The sequence below is a fragment of the Dasypus novemcinctus genome, chromosome 2 (assembly GCF_030445035.2).
Source record: "Dasypus novemcinctus isolate mDasNov1 chromosome 2, mDasNov1.1.hap2, whole genome shotgun sequence".
Lineage (NCBI taxonomy): Eukaryota > Metazoa > Chordata > Mammalia > Cingulata > Dasypodidae > Dasypus > Dasypus novemcinctus.
This window is the reverse complement of record NC_080674.1, coordinates 40,056,919-40,082,752: the sequence shown is the minus strand read 5'-3', so window position 1 is coordinate 40,082,752 and position 25,834 is coordinate 40,056,919. Positions and strand designations below refer to the sequence as shown.

Genomic DNA, 25,834 nt, shown 5'->3' with positions numbered 1-25,834 from the left:
ATTACAATGGGCTTTATCCTTATGCCCCTAAATGATGAATCTTCAAACAAATAAAAAAACAAAAAAATTTAAAAGAATGGAATGATAGATGATTACCACTGTATAGTGGGATGGGTAAGGACAAGGATGAGAGATTTAACTTGAACACATTTTTGAATTATGATATTATAAAGATATATTGCTTTTGTATTAAAACATTTTTAAAGTACATTCCTATGCACAAAAATGCGTAAATACATAATATTTATGTCAATATTATTATTTTACTTTTAGAAGGTACCAGGGATTGAACCTAGGACCTCAAACATTGGAAGTAAACACTCAAACTACTGAGCTACATCTGCTCCTGTCAATATTATTTTTAAAATCTACTGTGTGAAAATACACACCGATATTTAGATGGTATAATGTTAGTCCTAGGAAAAAGTAGTCCCAAATTCTGTAGCAGCCTTCCATGTAGCCAGTCCTTGAGCTGTTGTTATACTTCCCATGAAAAGCAAGTGAGCCTACTCCAACTAAAGCTAGCAGCATAGTCCATAGCGTGCCTGGGAATTCTAACCACTCTACCAAAACGAGGAAAAATAGACATAGCTTCATTAGCAACTCTGGAGATCTGCACAGCTAATGAATGCCAAGATTACTATAACAGAGCTAAAAGGGTCTTTATAGACATACATGGGTCAGAACTGTTGTCCAAAATAATTATAGCCTTTTTAATTATCATTAAATATCTCATCACATTAATATTTCATTTGGATATTCATTAAACTATGTGCCCAAAAATTTTCACTTTATTTACTTTTAGATGTAAAACGGATTGTACTTACATGTGATCTGTTGATACCTGGTTGAGGCTATGGACAAGTTGTGAAACCAAATTATCATCCCTACAGGCCAAAAGGCAGTTCACCTCTTCTGCTATTCGTGCATTAAAGAGAAGGCTCTTTGTAGTAGTAGCAGGTAAAGGAGATGGAAGAGGCAGCTGGTTCAGGACTATTTGGAATAAAAATCAGATCATTAGATATTGAATGACCACAGAAATTTACTTTGGGGGTTAAAAATGCTATAAATATCAATGTGACAGATTATTAAAAGGCATTCTTCCTCTCTCCCAATATACCCCAATCAATTTCTCCAACCCTATAAAACATCACTTGGACTATAATAGGTTATATTCCTCTCTATTACTAAAATACAATTCCTTTATAGTAGTGCTTGTTTTTCTTTTCTTAAATTTTTTATCTTTTGTTAAAAAAAAGATTTATTTATTTCTCTCCCCTCCCATCCCGGCTGTCTGTTCTCTGTGTCTATCTGCTGCATGTTCTTCTTTGTTCGCTTCTGTTGTTGTCAGCGGCACGGGAATCTGTGTTTCTTTTTGTTGCATCATCTTGTTGTGACAGCTTTCCGTGTGGGCGGCGCCATTCCTGGGCAGGCTGCACTTTCCCGCTGGGTGGCTCTCCTTACGGGGCGCACTCCTTGCTCATGGGACTCCCCTATGCGGGACACCCCTGCGTGGCAGGGCACTCCTTGCGCGCATCACACTGCGCATGGGCCAGCTCCACATGGGTCAGGGAGGCCGAGGCTTTGAACTGCAGACCTCCCATGTGGTAGACGGACACCCTAACCACTGGGCCAAGTCCACTCCCCTTTTCTTAAATTTTTATCAATTCAACAAATGACTAGACAAAGATGTCAGGTTAGAAACTTCTAATTTAGCAGAATTGAGAATATACTCAATTTCATGTACTCTTGCTGATCACTAGGACTCTAATTAATAACATCTCAGCAGAGTTGTGGCTCCTACTCTCTGGTTTGTTAGACTTGCACAGGTCGGCTAACAGGGAGGTGAAGATGGTAAACCACCACACAACTCCAAGCAGGAGAATCGCATCCATCAATTATATGGGATCTAAGCCCCTCTCGATATAGAGGTGGAGTGGACATCACCATCCCAGGGTCCACAGGATAGAGGAATTAAATACGGATTACAGTGAACTTCTGGTATTCTACTATAGAACTACTGTGACTAGTAATGGAAGAAACTGTAGCACTGATCTGGAATAAGTGTCCATGGTACTTGCTGAGGGCAGGGAAAGGGAAGAAGAGTTGGGATGTGGGGGCATTTTCGGGATTGGAGTTGTCCTAAATGATATTGCAGGGGCAGATGCTGGACATTATATATCCTGCCATAACCCACTGAATGTACTGGGGGAGAGTGTAAACTACAATGTAAACAATAATCCATGCGGTGCAGCGGTGTGGCAATGAATGTGCCACAGTGATGAAAGAGGTTGTTGATGTGCGAGGATTGGGGGGGTTAGGGTATGGGTAAACCTCTTATTTTTTTTAATGTAACATTTTTTGTGATCTAGGTATCTTAAAAAAAAGGACAATTTAATAAAAAAGCAAAAATCTGACTCTTCACCAGACAAGTAATAATATTTCCTTAAAGCTTAAGTATATACAAAAATAAATATCTCAATTAGCAGATCATTCACAGAACTGGACGCTGAAGAAAGAATACCTAAGGAATTCTGTTCTAAATTATAAATTCCTTAATAGTTCTCCCCTCTCCTCATTCTACTTCAACAGTAAACTAAAGAACATAGATGTTTTATAGGAGTTTCAATTAGCTCTTTAATATCTCTAAAGGAAACTGGTTCATTCTTTTAAAGATTACGAAAGCTAATATATCAGGTGACTTTATTTTTAGCGTAATTTCTTATCAACTATACTGGATAACTATCATGTTGATCACCTCCAGTGGGAAATCACAGGCTTTTTATTAATAAAATACAGGAAACAAATTATTACTTAATAAATAGGCTTTATTGGGCAGGCAAAAATGAGAGAGATCTGAAGGGATGGAGAGGAAAAACAAAAAGAAATCCTTAGATAGTATATCTGATTTTGCACCCATCTATATTGAACAGTTTATGCCTTAGCTACAACAAAGAAATGACATAAACTATATCCACTTTCAAAAAGTTTTCTTACATAAGTTATCCTAATCCCACCAACTACCTTCTTATTAACTCAGACCTCATAGTAATTCTAGTTCCAAAGGCAGTTATCTATTTTACTCCTCTAAAACCAGTTGGAAATAAAAGACAAGAAGGAGAGAGAAAAAAGAGAAGAGAGTGTGTATCAGGATGACCCTGAACACAGCTAAAATAGTTTTTGAAGCTCTTTTCTCATAGCCCCTTTACTATAAAAAGTTCCATATCTTGCACAATGCTATATAAAGAAAAGGGCCACCGTCTCACTTTCCACTCTTCCTATTCATTATCTCTCTCCCCTTTATTTTTTTCAGGTAGGATGATGCAGGGACTATCATTGTTAAGTGTAGCTTTTAGCCCCATTAACCAGGGATTAAGAATTTTAATTAGAAGTGCTTACCAAAAGAATGAATTGCTAAAAATTGTTACATTAAATAAATCTCAAAAGATTCACAATGTTCTTGAAACTTAAGTGTTCAGAATAAAATAGGTTGCTGATATCTTTGACAAACTCCAAAAGACCACTTTCCAAAATAACATCACTAAGAAATTAGGTAAGCTGGACATTCAAATTTTCATCTTTGAAGGGCAACGTTAGTTAACAATTCTATAAATGCTTACAAAAAATGTCTATATTAGTTTCAATATGCAAACCCCATGCCTCTTCGTTTTGTCACCTTGTTTAGTCCTTACTTTTTCATTCATCTTTTTATACCGTTTAACATTATGCTATCAATTCTTAACAGGTCCTCAGAAGAAAAAAGAAATTAAGAAATTACCTAATATTAATTGGCAACTAATTTTGTTTCTTTCATATATATGGCAATAAATCAAGGAAATGATGTTTGTCACTCAAAACCTCAAATCTTAAAATTAATGTTATAGTTTTTCTAAAAATCATTAACAGATTAGGACTTAATAGATAAATTAATCTAACAGATAACCAAACTTACGGTCTGTGAGACTAGCAATCCCCGCAAGAGTAGTGATGGGGACATGGGGCATATCCCCATTCATCCTGAAGTTCTGGAATGGTGTTGCCTATAGAAGTACTTAGTTCAGGTGCCAGCTGTCATTACTTCCCATTTCCCAAACACTGCAACACATAAAAAACATTTATTTGTAAAAATAGGTCAAAGAACTTAGAGAGAATGATGAATAACAATATATAAATATTACACTATTGGGGAAACTCTTAATCACTATAAAAAGTAACTTTTCTGTTTTTCTTGTTCAATATAATAGCCATCATTCATATACCACTTAACTATGTGCTAGGTACTGCAAAGTGTTTTGCATACATTAACTCACCCTCACAACAATCCAGTTAAGGTAGGTGCTATCATTTTCTACATTTTACTCACGAAGAAATAATTTACAGGTAAGTTAAAGTTAACTTGCAGAGCAAGAATCAGAACACAGGCAACCTAGCGCCAGAGGCTGTGTTCTTAACTATTAGACTGAATTGCCAGACAGGGATACTCAATCAAATGATAAGCACTATAATTCTTTTCCACATCATAAGCACATTAAAAATCCAACTTCACAATCTAGCTTCAAATTGCCTTTCATAATTCACTCATATAAACCATCTTCTCCAAACAGTTCTACGCATATTCTCCCAAGTAAACTTTGTATTTTCCTATCTTTATATATTTCCTATATTTCCTTAAGACATTCTCCGTACCTAGGAAGTCCTTAATACCTAGAACAAATTTCCACTACTTCACAAAAACTCAAATTCAGCCAAAAGTCATCTTACCATAATCTACTCTAATCTACATTTGTTGCCAATATTCTTTCAGTAAACATCATATATTTCTTTGCGATAATTTCTGAAACCAGTCTTGTTTCATTTTTATAATTTAATGCTCATGTACTTACTTTGTCTTCTCATACTATAATTGCATGCTCCTTAAGATGCAGGAAGGAAGGAAGGAACATTGTACCAAACTCTGTTCAAGTAATTTTACATATGTTATATCACATTATGTAAACACCCAAGATGCATCATTCCCATTTTATAAATATGGAAACAAAGGTAACTTGGATAGTAAGTGGTAAAACTGACATATTGACACTTAAATTCAGGTCAATTGACTCCAAAAGCGAACTAGAAAGAATATGTTCCTCAGGAACAATGAAGAATAGTTTTTATATTTTTCTCAGTGCCTAGCAAAGTGCTGTACAGGGTAAATTATACCACGGAAATTTCAAGGATATATTTGCTCCAGTTTGGAACTGAATGATTAGATTCTAGCCCAAGAGCAACTTTTCTTTCTTTAGGTTACTTGGTTTTGGCACAGCAGTTGTGGGGAAAAGAACCCTAACCTTCAAAATAGAGAATACAGACTATATTGGGTGTAGCTACATAACTTCAATGGTTTATGAAACTATAGAAATTGTCAGCTCACAATATACTCAAAATTCAGAAATTTCTCTACAAGTACAGCATAATGAGAAAGCAGTATCCTTGATTGGAATCTTAGCACTCACTAACCACTTACTTAACTAGTTGTGTGACCTTGTGTATATCACTTACCTTCTATGACATTCAATTCTTTCATATGCCAAAATAGGCTGTACTAAAGATTAATTTGGAATAGACACTTTGGCAGGGGTTAGGTACTAAAGTTACTGGAAAAAGTGAAAATCTTGCTACTTTAAATTACCTTTGAAAATACCTTAAATCTCCCTTAATATGTAGCACTGAAATTTAAAGTATGATTTGGATACCTCTGGGGGTGTTCCTGAGATCCTTTCAAGAGGATCATAAAATCTAAACTATTCTAATAATAATAATAATAATAATAATAATAATAATAAAGTCATTGTCTTTTTCATTGTGCTGAAATTTGCACTCAGTACAAAAGCAATGGGGGAGGGGTGGAGGTAAAACTTTTGGTATCTTAGCACAAATCAAGGCAGTAAAACCAAACTGTATTAGCAATCATAATCTTCCTCACTGCAAGCATTCTAAGCTAAATAACCAAACAAATAAAATTTATGCTAGTTGTATTTAGGAATGTCCTTGATGAACTAGTATTATTAATTTGAATGAGTATTTAAAAAGAATTAATTTTATTAAATTTCAGCTCTTAGGGTACCTATCCTTAATATTCTACATAATGAAATGAGAAGTATACATAAAGTGCCTCTTCTGCATGCCAAAAAGCACTTGACAGTTGAATTGCAATTCCAACTAGCCACTTTTTTTTCATGTAATACCATCTTTTCTTGGGGGAAAAAAAAGTATTGGACAAACCATGGCTAATCAGAAGCGAATATTTGACAGACTTTTTCTCAAAAAATGAACGAAGTGAATCAATTCAAGGAAAGCAACTAACAGTATTTACTGTAAATGATAAAATTAGAGCTTTCATGTGAAAATCAGAATTTTGGAAAACTGTATCTGCCATCATGAGCTTGACAGTTTTCAATACTTGGAAGACTTTTCTGATGAGATTGGTGATTGTTTTTGGATACAATATAACATGTGATAACATTAGAATATCTGCAAAATGCAATGAAACATTATTTAAATGGCCAATGCATGACATTGCAAAAATTATACATGAGTAAAAGATTTAATTGTAGCACAATGACAGACCAATAGATTTTAATGTAAGTAGACAAAAAGTTAATTACTGCTTCAGATTCCAAATGCAACTAATCTTCCAAGTACTACTTGTTCAATTTTGGTGCAGTGTCAAAGGAGAGTATCCTCAATTATCTGAAAAGACTATAAGATACTCGTCTGTGGGAAGCCAGACTTTTCCATATTACAACAAGAAAACATAACAGATTGAATGCAGAAGTAAGTATGCAAATCCAGCTATCTTTTATTACGCCAGAAATCAGAGATTTGCAAAAAAGTAATACAATGCCATTCTCCTTACTAATTAGTTTTTGTTTGGGAAAATTGTTAGTTTTCATAAAACTTTTTATGTTAATATTAAATGAACTTATTATTTTAAAATTAACTGGTACGTAAATATTTTTAAGTTTTCTGTTTTCCTTCCTAGTACATTCAATATTGATAGATTTAGCCTATGATTTTGGGGTCTTCAATAATTTTAAGAGTGTACTGCAAACCAAAATGTTTCAGATCTGTTGAAATACAATATATATTCTTTTTTATATATAACACTGTGGAGTAGTTTTTATGCATACTAAAATGTAAGAATTACTGAGCTAAACTGAAGGAGACAATGATAAAAGGAGACTTTACATTTAAATTTTTATATATATATACAACCACATAACATAGAAAGCAGGTATATTTTAACTTTTTTCATGTTCCTATACAAATGACTTAAGACTTAAAATATGCAATAAAAAAAAATTTCTCTCCCCTTCCCCGCCTTCCCCCCAGTTGTCTGCTCTCTGTGTCCATTCGCTATGTGTTGTATGTCCGCTTGTATTCCTGTCAGCAGCACCCAGTATCTGTGTCTCATTTTGTTGCATCATCTTGCTGCATCAGCTCTCTGTGTGTGTGCCACCACTCCTGAGCAGGGTGCACTTTTTTTTGCGCAAGGCGGCTCTCCTTACAGGGCGCACTCCTTGTACATGGGACTCCCTATGTGAGGGATACCTCTGCATGACATGGAACTCCTTACACGCATCAGCACTGTCCCTGGGCCAGCTCATCACACGGGTCAGGAGGCCCTGGGTTTGAACCTTGGACCTCTCATGTGGTAGGCAGACACCCTATCCATTGGGCCAAATCTGCTTCCAAAAATGCTCAATTTTTAACATGATTTAATATTTGTGAAGACATTCTGTAAAACTGCTGAACTTCTTTGTCTATTATTCTGTTCAGTGTTCCCCAAATTTTCTCATCTTACTTTCAACATGTAGCTTTTGGATCATTTATCTTTCCTTTAATCATATTTATGGAAGTTTTTTTTGGGAACTAGAGAATACATTTTATAAGGTGCACCTTATAATCAAAGATATGTTTTTATTAAATAACTTTATAAACTAACCAGCAAAGAGAAGTCTAGCCCACATAGGCAGCATAGTTCTAAAATGGAAAACTAAATTGTAATTTCCAGTTTAAACTTTTTTTTAGATCGTATTTTCTAAAAATTATTTTCCCTTACTCATACATCTTAATGCAACTTTACAAATAAGTTAAAGAAAAAACAGTAGTATACAGGGAATTAAAAAAGAATTTTTTATTTCCTCCCAAACATTTTAAATATTAGATATATTGAGAAAAGTACATAAAACACATATGTACAGTTTAACAGAGTTATAAAGTAAGCTTCTATAGAACCACTATACAGAAGGCAAGTACCCCAGTCTCCCTAGAGGTAACTACTATTTTGGAGTTTTCGTAATCATTTTCTTTTTTTCTTTAGAGTTTACTGACCCTTATAGGTACATTATTTTCTACAGCCAGCCAGGGAAAAAGCATTGTACTCCTGTGATGAATAAATAACATAAAATTTATTGCTACTAGAAGTCCACTAAAAGGAAATGGCATAGGAAATAGTTTAGGAAAGACAGCACTAAAAAAAAAAAGTCATACTATAAAATCTCCCGATAGAGTCAGCAAAATACAACTAATTTTTCTAAGTTTCTGCTAAATTTCCAACTTACACTTTGTTTTTTTTTTTGATGGGGAAAAGTCATGGACTGTAAATTAATTATAGAGAATCACAAAAAGACCCTGTTATTTATACCACCTTGTTAAACTTATACATAAATTGTAGTATGGAGGCAGATTAAGTAACAAGTAACTATTTAACTCTTAGGGCGGGAACCCATAAAAAAATAAAAATAGCGTCCTAAAGGGTTCTGTTTCTATTACAGGCTACCTGACTTTATTCTATTTCCCTAAATCCTGGGTGAGTAACATGTAAAGTAAATCCATTGCTAAGCTACGGTTTTCAGTGTAAAAAAAATTTACGTAATTAGTTACCACAGATGAACTAGAAGATTAAGATACCTAAACCATAAGACTGTGCTTTTGGGAAGCAGACTTGGCCCAGTGGTTAGGGCATCTGTCTACCACATGGGAAGACCATGGTTCAAATCCCGGGCCTCCTTGACCCGTGTGAAGCTGGCCCATGCGCAGTGCTGATGCGCGCAAGGAGTGCCATGCCACGCAGGGGTGTCCCCCACGTAGGGGAGCCCCACGCGCAAGGAGTGCGCCCTGTGAGGAGAGCCGCCCAGCGCGAAAGAAAGTGGAGCCTGCCCAGGAATGGTGCCGCACACACGGAGTTGAAGCAGCAAGATGATGCAACAAAAAGAAACACAGATTCCTGTGCCGCTGACAACAACAGAAGCAGACAAAGAAGAACACCCAGCAAATAGATACAGAGAACAGTCAACTGGGGCGGGGGGGGGGGGGGAGAAATAAATAAATAAATCTTTAAAAAAAAGAAAAAAGACTGTGCTTTTAACAAAGCACCTAAACACTGAAGTCAGCTCAAAACTGAGATTAAGGAGAAAGGGAGAGAGAAGTAATGATACCTGCTTGGTTTAAACTGCTGTTAAGTATGGACTGAGTAGATGACTACTAACCTATATTTATGCATCACTTGTTGAGCTATGCTGATTTCACTGGAATCCCAGATTTTGAAGACCAGCAGAGGAATTCAGTAGACATGGACTTAAAAGTTTAGAAGAAAGTCACAGATTTTGATGAATATGAGTAATCCGTGGAAATGTGGTTACCTTAAATTGGATGGTGACCTGGGTTGGACAAGAAACAGCATTCCTAGAATCCTAGAAATAAATATATAAAGTCTTAACTATACATGGCATTTCTGGCTCTGGATTTGGACAATGCTTGGTCTGCCTGGCTCTGTAAAAGTACACTGTCTTTCAGGCATGAAACTGCTTAAACTGAAGCTGAAAAGTCATCATCTCTGGGAAACAAAGTGTCCTGATTAAAAAAAAGAAACCAAATGGTAAAAAAGACTGTAATGAGTGCTTTAGAACTGCCCCTTAAGTCAGTGTTTTGCCATCTGTGGATCACAGTGACTCATTAGTGGATTGTAAAATGAATTTAGTGGGTTGAGACCAACATCAAGAGGCATGGTGGGAATAAAAATAAAAGAGTATGTTGTATATTGTTTAGTAAGTGTAGGTAAATGTTTTTCTAACAGAGTCACAGGCAGTTTGAAACCCTTATAAAGTGGTGATGAAATAAATGAAAACACAGGTTTGGGGGAACACAGGAGAAATACACGTGCATCAGAGAAAGGGGTCCTTTCAATATTAATAATCTCCACTTCTGAAAGATCTATTATAAACTAACATTTGAAAATCCAGTAGGTATTTCCTATAGTAAATAATTGTAGTTATAGTCCTAGACCTACTCACCTATAACTACTTAAATAATAAGGTAGCTCAAATAAATACTAACAATAAAAAGATGAAGAAAGCCTAACTGCTATAAGAACTTAATCACATACACACAAAAGTGACTAAGAAATCATTTAAAAACTTACCTTAAGAATGGCTTGAGGTTTAATTAAAAGAATGCTTAAATCAGGAAAGATGCTATAGTAAATCCTCCATTTAGCCCACTAAAACAAATCTGAAGGAAAAGTCTAAGCACTTTCCAAGATTTTAAAAGACCCTGGTACTTCGCTCATTTAATCTCACTTCAAAATTTATGATTTCCTCATGCAAACCAAAGAAATACAAATAAAACAGTATTGGTAGAATATAATATTCAAACTGGGATGGATTCATGGTAAAAGGCATTTTCATATCTTAAGGTAGACAAGCTTACCTGAGGACTTATTTTGTGCCTTATGGCCAAAGCGTAAAAAATGTGTTTATTCTTGTCCCAACTAGTTCACCGCTAGAAATACATCCTAAAGAAATGATCAGATAACGTGCTCAGGAAACAATGTACATGGATGTTGCTGTAATAACATGTTGCTTCATTTAGTATTGAAAATTGGTAGGAATGATGGAGAAGATGGTAATCAGCAATTACTGAGCACTTACTATGTAATAAAACCTGTAAATATTTTACACATACTCTCATTCAATGATCACACAACACTGAGGTTTTTTTTTTAAGATCTATTTTATTTATTTCTCTCCCCTTCCCCCTCACTGTCTCCTCTTTGTCGGCCTGCTGTATGCTCTTCTGTGCCCACCCGCACCCTCGGTGACACTGGGAAACTGCGTCTCCCCTTCGCCACGTCACCTTGCTGCGTCAGCTCTCCATGTATGCAGGGGGCTGTGCTTTTTTCATGTGGGGCGGCTCTCCCCTCAGGGCACACCAACGTGGGGGCACTCCAGAGTAGCACAGCACTCCTTATGTGTGGCATCCCTGCGCATGGGCCAGCTCACCACAAGGGTCAGGAGGGCCTGGGGATCGAACCCTGGGCCCTCCCATATGGTAGGCAGATGCTCCATCAGCTGAGCCACTCTCGCTTCCCATTATGAGGTATTAATATTCCAGTTTTATTGACGAGGAAACTAAGGTAGAGAAGATTAGTAACTTGCCTACAGCAGGAGTCAAACCCAAGGTAACAACTAAAATGTTTCACAATATTATGAATTTAATATATTGGAATAATATATAATGTTATATCCATAAAAAATGATTATGCCCCAAATAAAAAACCATGTTGTATTATCAGTAGTAATATAGAAAAAACAAATAGTCATAATGTATAGCCAAGGGGAAAAAGGAGAATAGGCTGCCTGGGTTTGAATACAAACAAGACACTTTTCAGCTCTGTAACTCTGGACAAGTCACTTAACCTTTCTGTATTTCAGTTTCCTCTTTTCTGAAGTAGAAGACAAGTAATATTTCTAGGATGAAATAAGGTAAGACATATAAAGTACTTAGAACTATACTGGACATGTACTAAGTGTTCAGTAAATGGAAGCAGCTATTTATTATACACTTTTCTGCATCTTGCTTTTATTGTGTAATCTCAGAAATCTTTTGAATACACATATCTGCCTTGTTCTTTTTTCGCATACTATTTCACAGTTTGTTGAAACATCAGTTTTAAATACAAGTCATTCAGTAAACTATACTTCACAACTATAAAGTGATTTTCGCTTTATCAGAGTCCTTACTTTATAACCATATCTAGAATGTGGTTTACATTTCTTTGGCATTTCAAATATTTTACTGTCTTCTAGATTGGCACTATTGAGCAATAAACAAAATTCACTTTGAAGAAAATCAATCTTGGGTAAAAGATTTTTTTAAAAAGGTATCGGGGTCAGGGATTGAACCTGGGACTTCCTATGTGGGAAGATGGTGCTCAACCATGGAGCCACACCAGCTACACCAGCTCCCCCAGGACCTTTTGATGAGGTTAGTCCAATTAAGGTGTGGTCCAACTGAATGTGAAGGGGTCTTTTTTTTTTTTATTCATTTTTTTAATATTACATTAAAAAAATATGAGGTCCCCACATACCTCCCACCCCCCTCACCCCACTCCTCCCCCCATAGCAACATTCTCCTCCATCATCATGAGACATTCATTGCATTTGGTGAATACATCTCTGAGCATCGTTGCACCTCATGGTCAATAGTCCACATCATAGCCCACTCTCTCCCACGTTACATCTGGTGGGCCATGGGAGGACATACAATGTCTGTTAATTGTCCCTGCAGCACCACCCAGGACAGCTCCAATTCCTGAAAACGCCTCCACATCTCATCTCTTCCTCCCATTCCCCACACCCAGCAGCCACCATGGCCACTTTCTCCACACGAATGCCACATTTTCTTCGATTACTAATCACAATAGTTCATGAATAGAATATCAGTAAGTCTAGTCTAATCCATGCTCTAGTCCTCCATCCTGTGGACCTTGGATTGGTTGTGTCCACTCCACATCTATATCAAGAGGGGGCTTAGATTCCACATGGATGCTGGATGCAATCCTCCTGCTTTGTGAAGGGGTCTTAATCCTATTACTCCAGCCCTTTAAAAATGGAATGAAATTCAGACAGAGAGAAAAAGTCAGGGGAAACAAGAAAGCTAAAGATCAGCAGCACCTGGAAGAGAAGGGAGAAGCCAGGACAGACTTCCATGTGTGCTGCCATGTGACAGAAAAGCAAGGATCAAGGATCGCCAGCAGCCAGCCCCAGAACACCAGTCTTCTGGGACATAGCATCACCTAGATGAAACCTTGATTTTGGACTTCTACTAGCTTCAAAACCATGAGCTAATAAATTCCCATTGTTTAAGTGTGTATTTGCATGTATTTGTTTTAGTAGCCAGGAAACTAAAAAATTTCCCTTCCACCCAGTGAAAGCAGAAAATGAAATGGTCTTCTAGTTAAAACCTTAAACTTTAAAGGAATTTTTGATGAATTTGGTTTTGACCCTGTAACTTTCATCTTTACTCATAATCATCTCCATATTTATGTAACCATCACAAAAAGTGACAGGATTTAAGAAAGGTAATCTACAAGAGAACTGCACTAAGCCTTTATCCAAACAGATCCTTTGGATGGTCCTATGACTTATACTTAGTTGAGCAACAAAGAGTTGAGATTTCAGACTGGAAGTAAATCACTTAAAATTTTTTTTTAAAAGGATGATTTATACAAAAATCAGGGAATCTTACCAAATCCACATTTACCCACAATCAAAGAAAGCAGTGACTCCCACAAGGAAACGGAGTAGGAAGGAGTAAGGGTACAGACTTTTACAAAGAGCTATCATTTTTTCCTCTTCTTTTCCTTTTTTTTTTTTTAAAGATTTATTTTATTTATTTCTCTCCCCTTCTCCCCAGTTGTTTGTTCTCTGTGTCCATTCTGCTGTGTGTTCTTGTTTTTGTCTGCTTCTATTGTTGTCAGCAGCATGGGAATCTGTGTTTCTTTTTGTTGCGTCATCTTGCTGCATCAACTCTCCGTGTGTGCGCGGCACCATTCATGGGCAGGCTGCACTTTCTTTCGTGCTGGGTGGCTCTCCTTGTGCATGGGGCTCCCCTACGCAGGGGACACCCTTGCGTGGCAGGGCACTCCTTGCGCGCATCAGCACTGCGCATGGGCCAGCTGCACATGGGTCAAGGAGGACCGGGGTTTGAACCACGGACCTCCCATGTGGTAGACGGATGCCCTATCCACTGGGTCAAGTCCACTTCCCTCTTCTTTTCCTTTTAATTTCTCCCTCCTTCCATTCATTCTTTTTAAACACTGTCATAGGTCATAGGGCACAACTTTCAAAATTTGATTTTGGTCACAGGAATGTTGTAAAGAGTGTATCTTCCAGAGGGAGAAAAGAGAATCACTGAATTAAAACATGAACCAGCTTTATTGTGACTATCTCTTTTTTTATTCACTCCACAAATCTGCATCAAACTTATTTAAAATAAAAAGCAATGGTGGGAAGCGGCTGTCGCTCAGTCACTTGGGCTCCCGTCTCCCGAACGGAGGCTCTGGGATCGAGTCCCTGAAGGGAGGCGGGGCCTGAAGGCAGGCTCGCCAGTACATTGTGGAGAGCCGCCCCGCCCACAAGCACCACAGAGTGCCGCTCAGATCCCAAGCTCAGATCCCAAGTGCCGCAAGTGCTGTGGAGAGCCGACTCAGCAAAGTGACCCAACAAAAAGGGAGACAACTAAAAAAACACAGAAGAATGTACAGTGAATGGACACAGAGAGCAAACAAGCAAGCCACCAGGGGAGGGGAATAAATAAAATAAAGACAGACAGACACACAGAAGAAGAATGCACAGTGAATGGACACAGAGCAGACAGTAAGTTGTGGGGTGGGGGCATTAAAAAAAAAGGCAATGGAAAAAAATTCTTAAAATTCATGAAATGATATCCAAGACATCTTGCTCACTGAAGTAGTATCAGTTAGCACAGAACAAGCTCATTTTTGTCTAAAATACATTTTTACACAAAAGATAGGATATGAATGAAAAAAAGTATTTAAATGTACTATTAAACTATGAGAAATGGTAAGGTGTGGGATGTATTCTGGGATTTGGGGGAAGTCTCATTTTTGTGGTATTTATATCTACATTGCTTTGAGGTTTTTTTTATAAAGTATATATTATTTTATGATTCAAAAAAACCCCAATGATATATACTGCAGAGAAATAAAAAAACATTAAATGAGTTTTCTATTAGTTGCTGCCACATGTACATGTATTTTCTTGGGATACTGAAATACTTATCTATCAAACCTATGATAAGTATCTACTATTTGAAGGCACTGTGCTAGGTCTAACTAAAGACTAATAGAACAGCTAGGGTGTAGTCATAAGCACTTTGGCCACAGCACAATGCCAGAAAGGTGGATTGGAACCTGTCAAAGGAGTCTGTTATGTAATGTGATTAAAAAAAAAAAAAATACACACACACCTCCTTGATATAAGCAAACCTAAGCTTTCAGTAAGCCTAATCTAACAGGCTTATGAAGGTGGGGAAAATGAAATGGGCTGATATGGAGAAACAACGGTGGCAGAAAGTCCTGTTAGGGCAATACTGCAGTACTGACATATAACAATGGTCCAATACTGGGTTTGTTAAGATCGAAACACCAATGTAACATCTAGTTGAAGCCAGAAGCTGAAAATCAAGAATTGACTAAAGTGGTTAGAACTACAGCTATAGACATACAAGCTATCCACAGAGGGCTGATAACAGTTGAACTATAATAATAGGAGACAGCCAAGAGATAAGATAATATTGTAGGTGGGAATTTTTTTAGCACCTCTTATGGGATACATTTAACATATCATTCCTTAATCATATCAAAGTCAGAGTGTTGTGAAATTATCTCCATTTCACAGATGCAAAAATTAAGGCTCAGAGCCACTGTAATTTTGTTTCTGGCTATAGAAAGAGCACATAGCAGAGACAGGATTTGAAATCAGGAGTTTCTAACCAAATTTTATATTCTCATACATGTCTGAAGGACAAAAATATGGGAAATATCTACATTACTTTGACAGAAAGATAAACCAGTAAGTTATAGGGAACAGAAAAATGTCTTCAGAGAAAGCTTAATATTAAAAGATTCACAGTTAGTAACTGACCTAGCCAAGACAAGAATATAAATCTTTGGAATTCTCATTCAGCATTCTTTACACTATGTTATTACCTTGAGTGATTACATTATTTTGAATAAATCAAAATTTCTTATGTGTGGAATATTTAACCAATTAATACTTTTCTTCCTTGGTAATACTTTGCAGGCAGGGTGGTGGTGTTAGAGCCAGTATGTTTTATTATACCAGTTAATGCTATTTTAGTATTATAAAGTTCCCTCAGATTCTTTTGGAAAATAAGTGGGTTATAAATCCTAAATAGCTAGGTAGGTAGGTAAGTAAATAAATGAGTCTATATTATATTATTTACTATTATAAATAGGCCACAGTGACTTATGAGAGAGTGCCACCTCTCCAGCATAATTCCTTTACTTTAGTCAAGCTACCGTCAGATTGTTTTTCCCTGCCCATTATTCAACAACAGATCTTTCACATTCTGTTTAAGACCCTTCTAAAAGGAACTTTCTCAAAACCTAGATCAAAAAGAAAACAGTTCCCAACTGGCTGCACTGTGAAAATTCTCACTTCCCTTAAAACATCTCTGTTTTTCTATAGTTGCAAAGTAAATCTATTAAATTTAAAAAATGCAAAATAAAACAAAATTTTAAAGCTGTCTTGGGACACACACTTCGTTTTTGGAACTTTGAGCTGCTGTATAAGAAGTATGGCTCCCTGTTGCCACCATGCTAGATATCACTAATGTGTGTTATGTGTGTTCCAATAAGGTAGATATCTTAATATATTAGGTTGGCGCAAAAGGCTCTGGACCATGAATTTTAAATCATTATAACTAGACTAAAACACATCTTTATTAATCAAAATAGGAACCATTATAATTAACACACTTTTGCCAGCGAGAAATAGGTTTGTTTATTCTTTTAGAGTAAATATCTGTGCTTGGGAGTCTGCAAATTCTTGGGAAGCATTTTCTGTATCCTGCTGGTTGTGGAAGCATTTTCCCTGCAAAAAAAAGTTGTCGAGATGCTTGAAGAAGTGGTAGTCGGTTGGCGAGAGGTCAGATGAATATGGCGGATGAAGCAAAACTTCATAGCCCAATGTGTTCAACTTCTGAAGCGTTGGCTGTGCGACGTGCGGTCGGGCACTGTCACGAAGAAGAATTGGGCCCTTTCTCTGTTGACCAATGCCGGCTGCAGGTGTTGCAGTTTTTGGTGTATCTCATTAATTTACTGAGCATACTTCTCAGATGTGATGGTTTCACCAGGATTCAGAAAGTGGTAGTGGATCGACTGGCAGCAGATCACCAAACAGTGACCAGGACCATTTTTTGGTGCAAGTTTGGCTTTGGGAAGTGCTTTGGAGCTTCTTCACAGTCCAACCACTGAGCTGGTCATTGCCGGTTGTCACATAAAATTCACTTTTTGTTACATATCATAATTCAACGGAGAAATGATTTGTTGCTGCGGAGAATAAGAGAAGACAACACTTTAAAGTAGCGATTTTAAAAATTTTCAGTCAGCTAATGAGGCGCCCACTTATCAGGCTTTTTCACCTTTCCAATTTGCTTTAAATGCCAAATGACTATAGAATAGTCGACGTTGAATTCTTTGGCAACTAACTTCTCATGTAGTTTCAGATGATCAGCTTTGATGACCGCTCTCAACTGGCTGTTGTCAACTTTTCATAGCAGTCCACTACCTCCTAATCTTCAAGGCTCTCCTCATCTTTGCAAAACTTCTTAAACCATCATTACACTGTATGCTCATTAGCAGTTCCTGGGCTAAATGCATTGTTGATGTTGCAAGTTGTCTCCGCTGCTTTACGACCCATTTTGAACGCAAATAAGAAAATTGCTCGAATTTGCTTTTTGTCTAACATTTCCAGAGTCTAAAATAAATATAAAATAAACAGCAAGTAATAGGTCATTAGCAAAACAAATAAAGCAAGAAATGCACATTAAAATGATGTATAACATTTATTTAAGAATGTATGCCAATATCAAACGGCAAATTTCAACAATGCAAAACTGCAATTACTTTTACACCAACCTAATAAAATATGCAATAGAAAGCTATAGTTACGTTATTGAGTAACATTATGCACAGAAAGAAAAGTTATCAGTATGGAAAGCAGGTTTAGATTTAGGGTATCTCAATATCAGTTTATATCTACGTTCACTGATAATGCACGATTATCTGTGTTCTCATCAATAAATTTCAGGTGCATAATACATGACCTGACTTTAACAAAACCTGAATTGTCTTAATGTGCAAAAATACATAGTTTATCAGAAATACAAAGAAATTCATAAAAAATACAAAATTCTCTAGAATTTTTTTTTTTTTTTGGAGAGGACATGTGGGAAATTTCCAAGGGTGTCCATGAGTTATTTGGGTTATTAGATGTCCTGATGAAAGAATTTTTTCTTATCTTCTTTTATACTGTAAAGGAAATGGTCTGTCTCTAAATCCCAAATAAAGGATAATATGGCAACTTACACTAGCTGAAAATATTTCCAATATGATGGGTATTACAAATGTAAAATCAAACAATGGCCATATTCTTTCTAAATGGTATTTAGGTTGTAAAGAACTATAACATTAATACCTAGATATCAATGTTTGATCATAACGCATTTGATGATATTGATGATATATAATTAACTTAATCTGAAATATAAGAGAAAGGGCTTCTATGTGAAAATCACTCAACAGTCCACAAGAGGGCATACTTTCAACTACCTTAAATAGGTGGGAAAATTATTCACTTTTTTTTACAAGCCCGTGGAAAGTTAGCCAGATTCTTTTGAATGGATTATCCAGCACCATCAGAAAAGCAATAGATCCTGATGTTTGTAATTTTTTTGTATGAGCATAGGGAAAATTGATGCATATGAAATTAAGAAAAACCTGAGTACACTTTAAAACTTTTTACATTAAAATATAAAAATGTTAACATTCTTATCAACTATCTTAGATCTGTTAGCCATTTGAAATTTAGCTGCCCTAAGAATCTTTTAAAGAAACTCTGGCTACTTTGATTTTTTTCATCCTCATATGTGATATAATTCCTAGGAACAATTTAAATGAGAACAAATGGAATACGCTTCATATACTTTAGGATATTTTTCCAACAGGTTAAGATCATTACTTAAAGTACCTGAAAGCAGTCCAAAAAAGGGTAGAGTAGAAGATATATAAAAATGCACGAATCACTTATATCCCACTGCCTACTCAACATCTCTGCTTTGATGTCTAGTATGCGCAAGTCTAGAGTAGAAGCCGGCAACCTTATTCTGTAAAGGCCCAGATAATACACGTTTTAGGTTTTGAGGGCCAAGAGACAAATCATTATATAATACATAGGTATATATAATGAAAGAAAGAAGAAATTTCTATAAAATTTTTGACAAAATCAAAATATAATAAATATATATATATTTTGGTAATACCCATCTTCTAATGAGAATTCTCTCTTGGGGGATAACATCTCACTTAACTGGGATTCAAAGTCAGTATATTCTTATCACTAAAACCCATTGCACAGGAACAGATGTAACTCAAGGGGTTGAGTGATGCTTCCTATGTACCAGGTCCTAGGTTCAATCCCCAGCACCTCCTAAAACAATAACACAAAAAAAACCAAACCCCACCTCCCCCCAAAAAAACGCCCACAATAAAACAAAACAAAAACATTGCAAATATTCATCAGTTAATGGTGATAGGTAATGAGATTTAAATTTAATTTTTTGATACTACCTTTCCACACAAATAGATACTCCAAATATTGATATCAATCTATGACCATAGGACTTTGAGAATATTCATGACTTTTATGGACTATTAGATTCTTCTCTTGATATTTGCTGTTTAGCATGTCATTACATGGCAGATTAATCTCTTTGGATGGATGGTTAGATGGAAGTTTCTCTACTGCACAAATAAATTGATTTAGAAATATGGAAATTTCCTTTAAAATTTACATCAAGGTCCAAAAAATGTTGGAACTGTGCTTTGAGCTCAGAAAATATATTGCTGCAAATTTGTGTGGGATCAGAGCTCTCACTTCTTGTTTTAAATTTTGACAGCACAGAAAATGCATAAAGCAGTTTGAGATTACTTGTGATAGTTGTTGTCAAAACGATTTTCCTGCAATGTAAGTTTTTCAGTATATCTTTGCCTGGTGAATTCAACAAGAAACCGAAGTCTGATGCAAAACCTAATTTGTAAAGTCATGCAGTGCCTGATAATAGCAGTTATGGGTAAATCTTCTCATTTAGAAAACTTTCAGTCTTGACCCTAAACTCAAAAATAAATCATAGTAAAATTTTACTACTACTAAGCCATCAAACTTTTGTGGTAGGGCAATTCAGGAAATTCAGATTCTATTTCTCAAAAAATTTTTGGAATTGATGATGATTAGGTCCATGAGAATGACTGAAATTCACTCTTGACACTACTGGCTCAATAACAAGTAATAAAGTGAAATATTTTCCACCAAATACCTGTTGATAAATAAGATAATGAAAAGCCATAGTCTTTAAATATCTCAAATTTTCACAAGTTTTGAAACTTGTCTACTAAGTGTTTTTTCCCTATTTTTATCACCACCATCAGATGTAACACAACTTTGCAGATTCCACTTCAGGTTATACTGAATTAGTTTTCTTAACCTCTTTCCTCTTGTTCCAGTCAGACTCTTCCTAGGGACTAATTCTTCAGGTCAAACGTGACTTTGAGCAGTATTGGTATATGTTAATATATCAAGAACCAAAGAAAACCTCTCTAAACCGTTTGCCTTGATTTTCAACTGACTACTGATGATGTTCTCAAAAAATTCTCAACTCTTTGAGGAACTGTTCTTGTAAAAAGGCTAACAAATCTTAACTGATTTTCTCAGGACACATCTATTCAGTTTCTGCAATCAAACATGATTCAATTAACTCACCATAAGTAAACAGCTTTCTTGCATGGCGAGCAAATGTGCCATTCAAAGATTTTTGTTACAGTTTCATTTTCATTTTTAATTAAATTTTTAGGAAGAAATTTTTCTGCATTTAGATAGTCATTTACATTTTCTAGTGTTTCTAACTATTGCTTTCCTGGTAGTTTGGGAATATTGTGATGAGTGTTTAGTCTATCAGTGTATATTGTATTATTTTAACAGAAATCATGTCACTGTGTAATAAACACAATGCTCTGCATTTAATTCAATGACAAAATAATCCACAATCTACAGTGCATTAAAAGCCTAACATTTTCCTTTTTATTCCATTTCTTGTTTTGACATGATAGGTATACACTGGTAATAAAAATAAAATTAAATGTCATGGTACAGTGATATACAGTGATATATGCAACACTTAAAACACTCCAAGGTACCTGCATAACTGAATCGTAGTGTGCTGAGCAGCAGTGTAAAGCGATGAGAGTGCCAAACATAGTTTTTGTTACAATTACTCACCTCTATTGTTGTAGTATGAAAGCAGCTGCAGACAACAGGTAAATAATGAGCAGAGCTTTATTCAGTAAAACTTTATTTATGGACATTGACATCTTAATCTCATAATTTTCATGTGAGCTTTAATTGTTGAGCTTTACTTCATTATATGGATATACCACAATTTGTTAAAATATTTACCATGAAATAGACATTCATGTTGTTTCCAGTTTTGGGTTTTTACAAATAAAGCATGATATTCATGTACAAGTCTTTGTATGGATACGTGTTTTCATTCCTCTTGGGTAGATTACTAAGAGTAGAAGTGCTGAGATATATGATAAATTTAACTTTTTGTGAAACTGCCAAACTTTTCTAAAGTGGCTGTGCCATTTTACATTCCCACCAGCAGTATATTAGAGTTCCAGTTTCTCCACTTCTTTTCCAACAAATGGTTTAGCCAGTCTTTTTATTTCTGCTATTCTAATAAGTGGGCAGTAATACCTGCTTTTGGTTTGAAATTTTAATTCCCTAATGATTAATGATGACCATCTTTTCATGAGCTTATTTGCCATCTCTATATCTTCTCTGGTTAAGTCTTGGTTCAAATTGTTGGCTCCTTTTTGGTTTAATTGCATTTGGTTGTTTTTGCCCCTTATTAGTGAGTTTTGAGTGTTTTATATATTCTAATAAAGTTCTTTATCAGATATTTGTTTTGCAAATATCTCTTACAGTCTTTTGCTTTTCTTCTTACTTTATGAAAGAGTACCTTTGGAAGCACAGAAGTTTTAAATTTTGATGAAGGAAAATCTGTCAATTTGCTCTGTTATGGACTGAGCTTTTTGGTATTATATCAAAGAAACTTTCAGAAGTTTTATGGTTTTACATCTTCCATTTAGGTCTGTGATCATTATGAATTAATTTTTGTAGTGGGAGGTATGGATTAAACTTCATTTTTGGAAAATGGACAGCCAATTGTTTCACTACTATTTGTTGAAAAGACTGTCCTTTCTCCCAAGAATAGCCTTTATAGTGTTTTAAAAAATCATTTTCTTGATATATATATAGGCCTATTTCTGGGCCCTTTATTCTGTTCTACCAATATATTTGTTTGTCTTGATATATTTTCTTGATTTTTGTAATGAGAGTCTTGCAATTAGGCACTGTGTCCAACTTTGCTCATTTTTCAAAGTTGTGTTTTACAGTTCCACATGGATTTTTGAACTATCTTGTCAATTTCTACAAAACTGCTGGGATTTTGTTTGATATAGATTGAACTTGATACCTATTTGGGAAGGACTGACATCTTAACAATACTTAATCTCTTGCCAATGAACAATGTATATCTCTTCACTTATTCAGGCCTTTGTTAAGGTCTCAACAATATTTTCTAGTTTTCAATCTGTATCTTTTTGGAGATTCAACCCTAGGTATTACATATTTTTGATACTTCTGTAATTTAAAGTTTTGTTTTGAATTGGTCATTTAAAGTATGTAGTAATACAACTGCTTATTGTATATTGATCTTGTATCCTGAAAACGTGCTAACATCACTTATTAATGAGTTCTGGTATCTATTTTGTACACATCATGGATTTTCTACATAGAAGATCATGTTGTCAGCAAACAAAGACAGCTTTATTGATCCAATCCAATCTGGGTGCTTTCCTTTATTTTTCTTGCCCTATTACACTACCTGGAATTTCCACAATGTTTAACAGAAGTGGTAAGAGCTGACATACTTGTATTATTACCGGCCTTAAGGGGAAAGCCTTTAGTTTTTCATTGTACAGTATGATGTTAGATGTGAGAATTTATAGATGCCCTTTATGTATACAGGATGAAGAAATTCTTGCTTATTCTTACCTTGCTAACTTAAAAAAAAAAGTACATTAAATTTTGTTAAATGCTTTTTCTGAATGTATTGAAATAATCGTGTTATTAAAAATTTATTTATTTTTACTATTTTAGCTGTTAACACGGTGAATTACTTAGATTGATTTTTAAAAAGATGCCTTCATGGAATAAATCCCACTTGGTGATGGTGCATTATACATTTTTACAAATTGCTGGATTTGTTTAGCTAGTATGTTTACAATTTTTGCATTGATATTCATAAGGGATACTGATTTTCCTTGGTTCTTTTTGTAATGTCTTTGGTTTTGGTAAGAAGGAATGCTGGTCTCAGGCAATTAGTTGGGAAGTATTCCCTCATATTCACTTTTCTGGAAGGGTCTGTCTGGGACTGGTATTCGTCTTTAAATATTTGGAGAATTCACCAATGAAGCCATTTGGGGCTTGGGTTTTCTTTGCAGGAAAATTTTAAACTAAAAATTCAATTACTAGTGCTATTTAGATTACCCATTTGTTCCTTTGTAAAGCAGGTGTTTGTCAATTTCGCCTACATTGTCAATTTTTTTCCTATTGTCAAATTTGAAGGCACAGATTATAACACCCCATTAAATGGCCTTATATTATTTATTGAATATTTAAAATTTATTGACTGTAAGAATGTCGCCTCTTTCATTCCTGATGATGGTACTTTGAGTCTTCTTTTGTCCTATACAATCTGGTTTATTGATCTTATTGAACTTCTCAAAGAGCTGACTTTCATGGACTTTGTGTGTATGTATATACACATACACACATTTTTTTCCTGTTTCCCTGACTTCTGGTTTGATCTTTTTAAATTTCCTTAATTCTGATTACCTTGGGTATAATTTACTGTGCCTTTTCTGGTTTCTTAAGAAGAAAACTGAGGCCATTAATTTGAGAGCCTTCTTTGAAATATGGTCATATCATGGGCATAGAGTGAGTTCAGTTCAGGACTACCATAAGAGCAAATATCACAATAAAGCAAGTCACAAAAATTTTTTGGCTTCTCAGTGAATATAAAAATTGTGCTCAGGAAGCATATATGGCTCAAGCCACTGAGTGTCTGCCTACCACATGCGAGGTCCCAGGTTTGGTTCCCACTGCTTCCTGAAGAAGACAAGTAAGACAGCGAGGTGACATGGCAAGGTGACACAACAAGAAGACACAATGAGAAACACAACAAGCAGCATTTTACCCACAGTAGAAGTCTTTCCAAACTGGAGTCACTCCTCTCAAACCCTTCTGCTGCTTTATTGACCAAGTTTATGGATATTCTAAATCCTCTGCTGTCATTTCAACAATGTTCACAGAATCTTCACCAGGAATAGGATCCTTCCAGAAGCCAATTTCTTTGCTCATTATTAAGAAGCAGAGCCTAACCTGTTCACATCTTATCATGAGATGGCAGTAATTCAGTCACATCTTCAGGTTCTACTTCTAATTCTAGTTCTAATGCTCTTTCCACCACATCTGCAGTTACTTCCTCCACTGAAGTCTTGAGCCCCTCATCCATGAGGGCTAGAATGAACTTCATGTTAATGATGATATTCTGACCTTCTCCCATTAATCACAAATGTTCTTAATAGCATCTAGAATTGTGAATCCTTTCCAGAAGGTTTTCAGTGGACTTTGCCCAGATCCACCAGAGGAATCACTATCTATGGCAGTTATTCCTTCCAAAAGGTTTTTTTTTCAGTAAGACTTGAAAGTCAAAATTACTCCTTAGTTGATGGGCTACAGAATGGACGTTTTGTTAGCAGGCATGAAAATGCCATTAATCCTGTTGTACACCTCCAGCAGAGCTCTTGGGTAACCAGGTACATTGTCAAAGAGGACTCCTATCTTACAAGGAATCTTTTTTCCCCCAGCAGTATTTCTCAACAGAGGGCTTAAAATTAGTCATTAAACAATGTTGTAAACACATGTGCTGTCACTCAGGCTTTGTTCTTCCATTTACAGAGCACGGGCAGAGTAGATTTAGCATAATTCTTAAGAGCCCTAGGATTTTTGGAATGGTAAACGAGCAACTGCTTCAACTTAGAGTCACCAGCTGCATTAGCCCCTCCTGTGGTTTGAAGCTGTATGTATCCCCAGAAAAACATGTTTTTGGGAAGCAGATGTGGTTCAACAAGGTAGGTGCTCACCCTACATATGGAAGGTCCCGGTGCTTACTGAAGAAGACAAGCATACACCTGCACCTGCTGCAGCATGCTGGACAACACACCCCACCTGCAGCAAGCTGGATGCCACACCTGCAGCAAGCAGATGCCTAGGTGAGCAGATGCCACAAGCCTGCAGATGCTGCAGCCCATGGGGAGTGGATGTGGCTCAGGCCGTTAGGCACTTACCTCCCATGTAGGAAGTCCCAGGTTTAGTTCCTGGTGCCTCCTGGAGAAGGCAAATAAATAAATGAACAGACAGATGAGAGAAACATCTGTGGGTGGGGGGGATAAATAAAAATAAAACAACAACAACAAAACATGTTCTTAAATTTAATTCATTTCTATAGGTGTAAACCCATTGTTAGGATCTATGGTTGAGGTTACTTCAGTCAAGGT

The 25,834-nt window shown here is 36.0% G+C and overlaps 1 protein-coding gene across 4 annotated transcripts in view; it reads right to left on the bottom strand.

Annotated features, from left to right (window-relative positions):
* Window positions 1-25,834, bottom strand: part of NIPBL (NIPBL cohesin loading factor) — a 203,709-nt gene that overhangs the window by 109,022 nt on the left and 68,853 nt on the right. For all 4 annotated transcript variants that reach the window (XM_058307903.2, XM_058307893.2, XM_058307907.2 and 1 more), the window contains exons 2-3: window positions 3,953-4,095; window positions 828-993 (exon numbers count right to left, since the gene is read on the bottom strand). In XM_058307903.2, coding sequence (XP_058163886.1) covers window positions 828-993; window positions 3,953-4,016 — 230 coding nt within the window. In that variant the 5' untranslated portion in view covers window positions 4,017-4,095. The remainder of the gene's footprint in view (window positions 1-827; window positions 994-3,952; window positions 4,096-25,834) is intronic.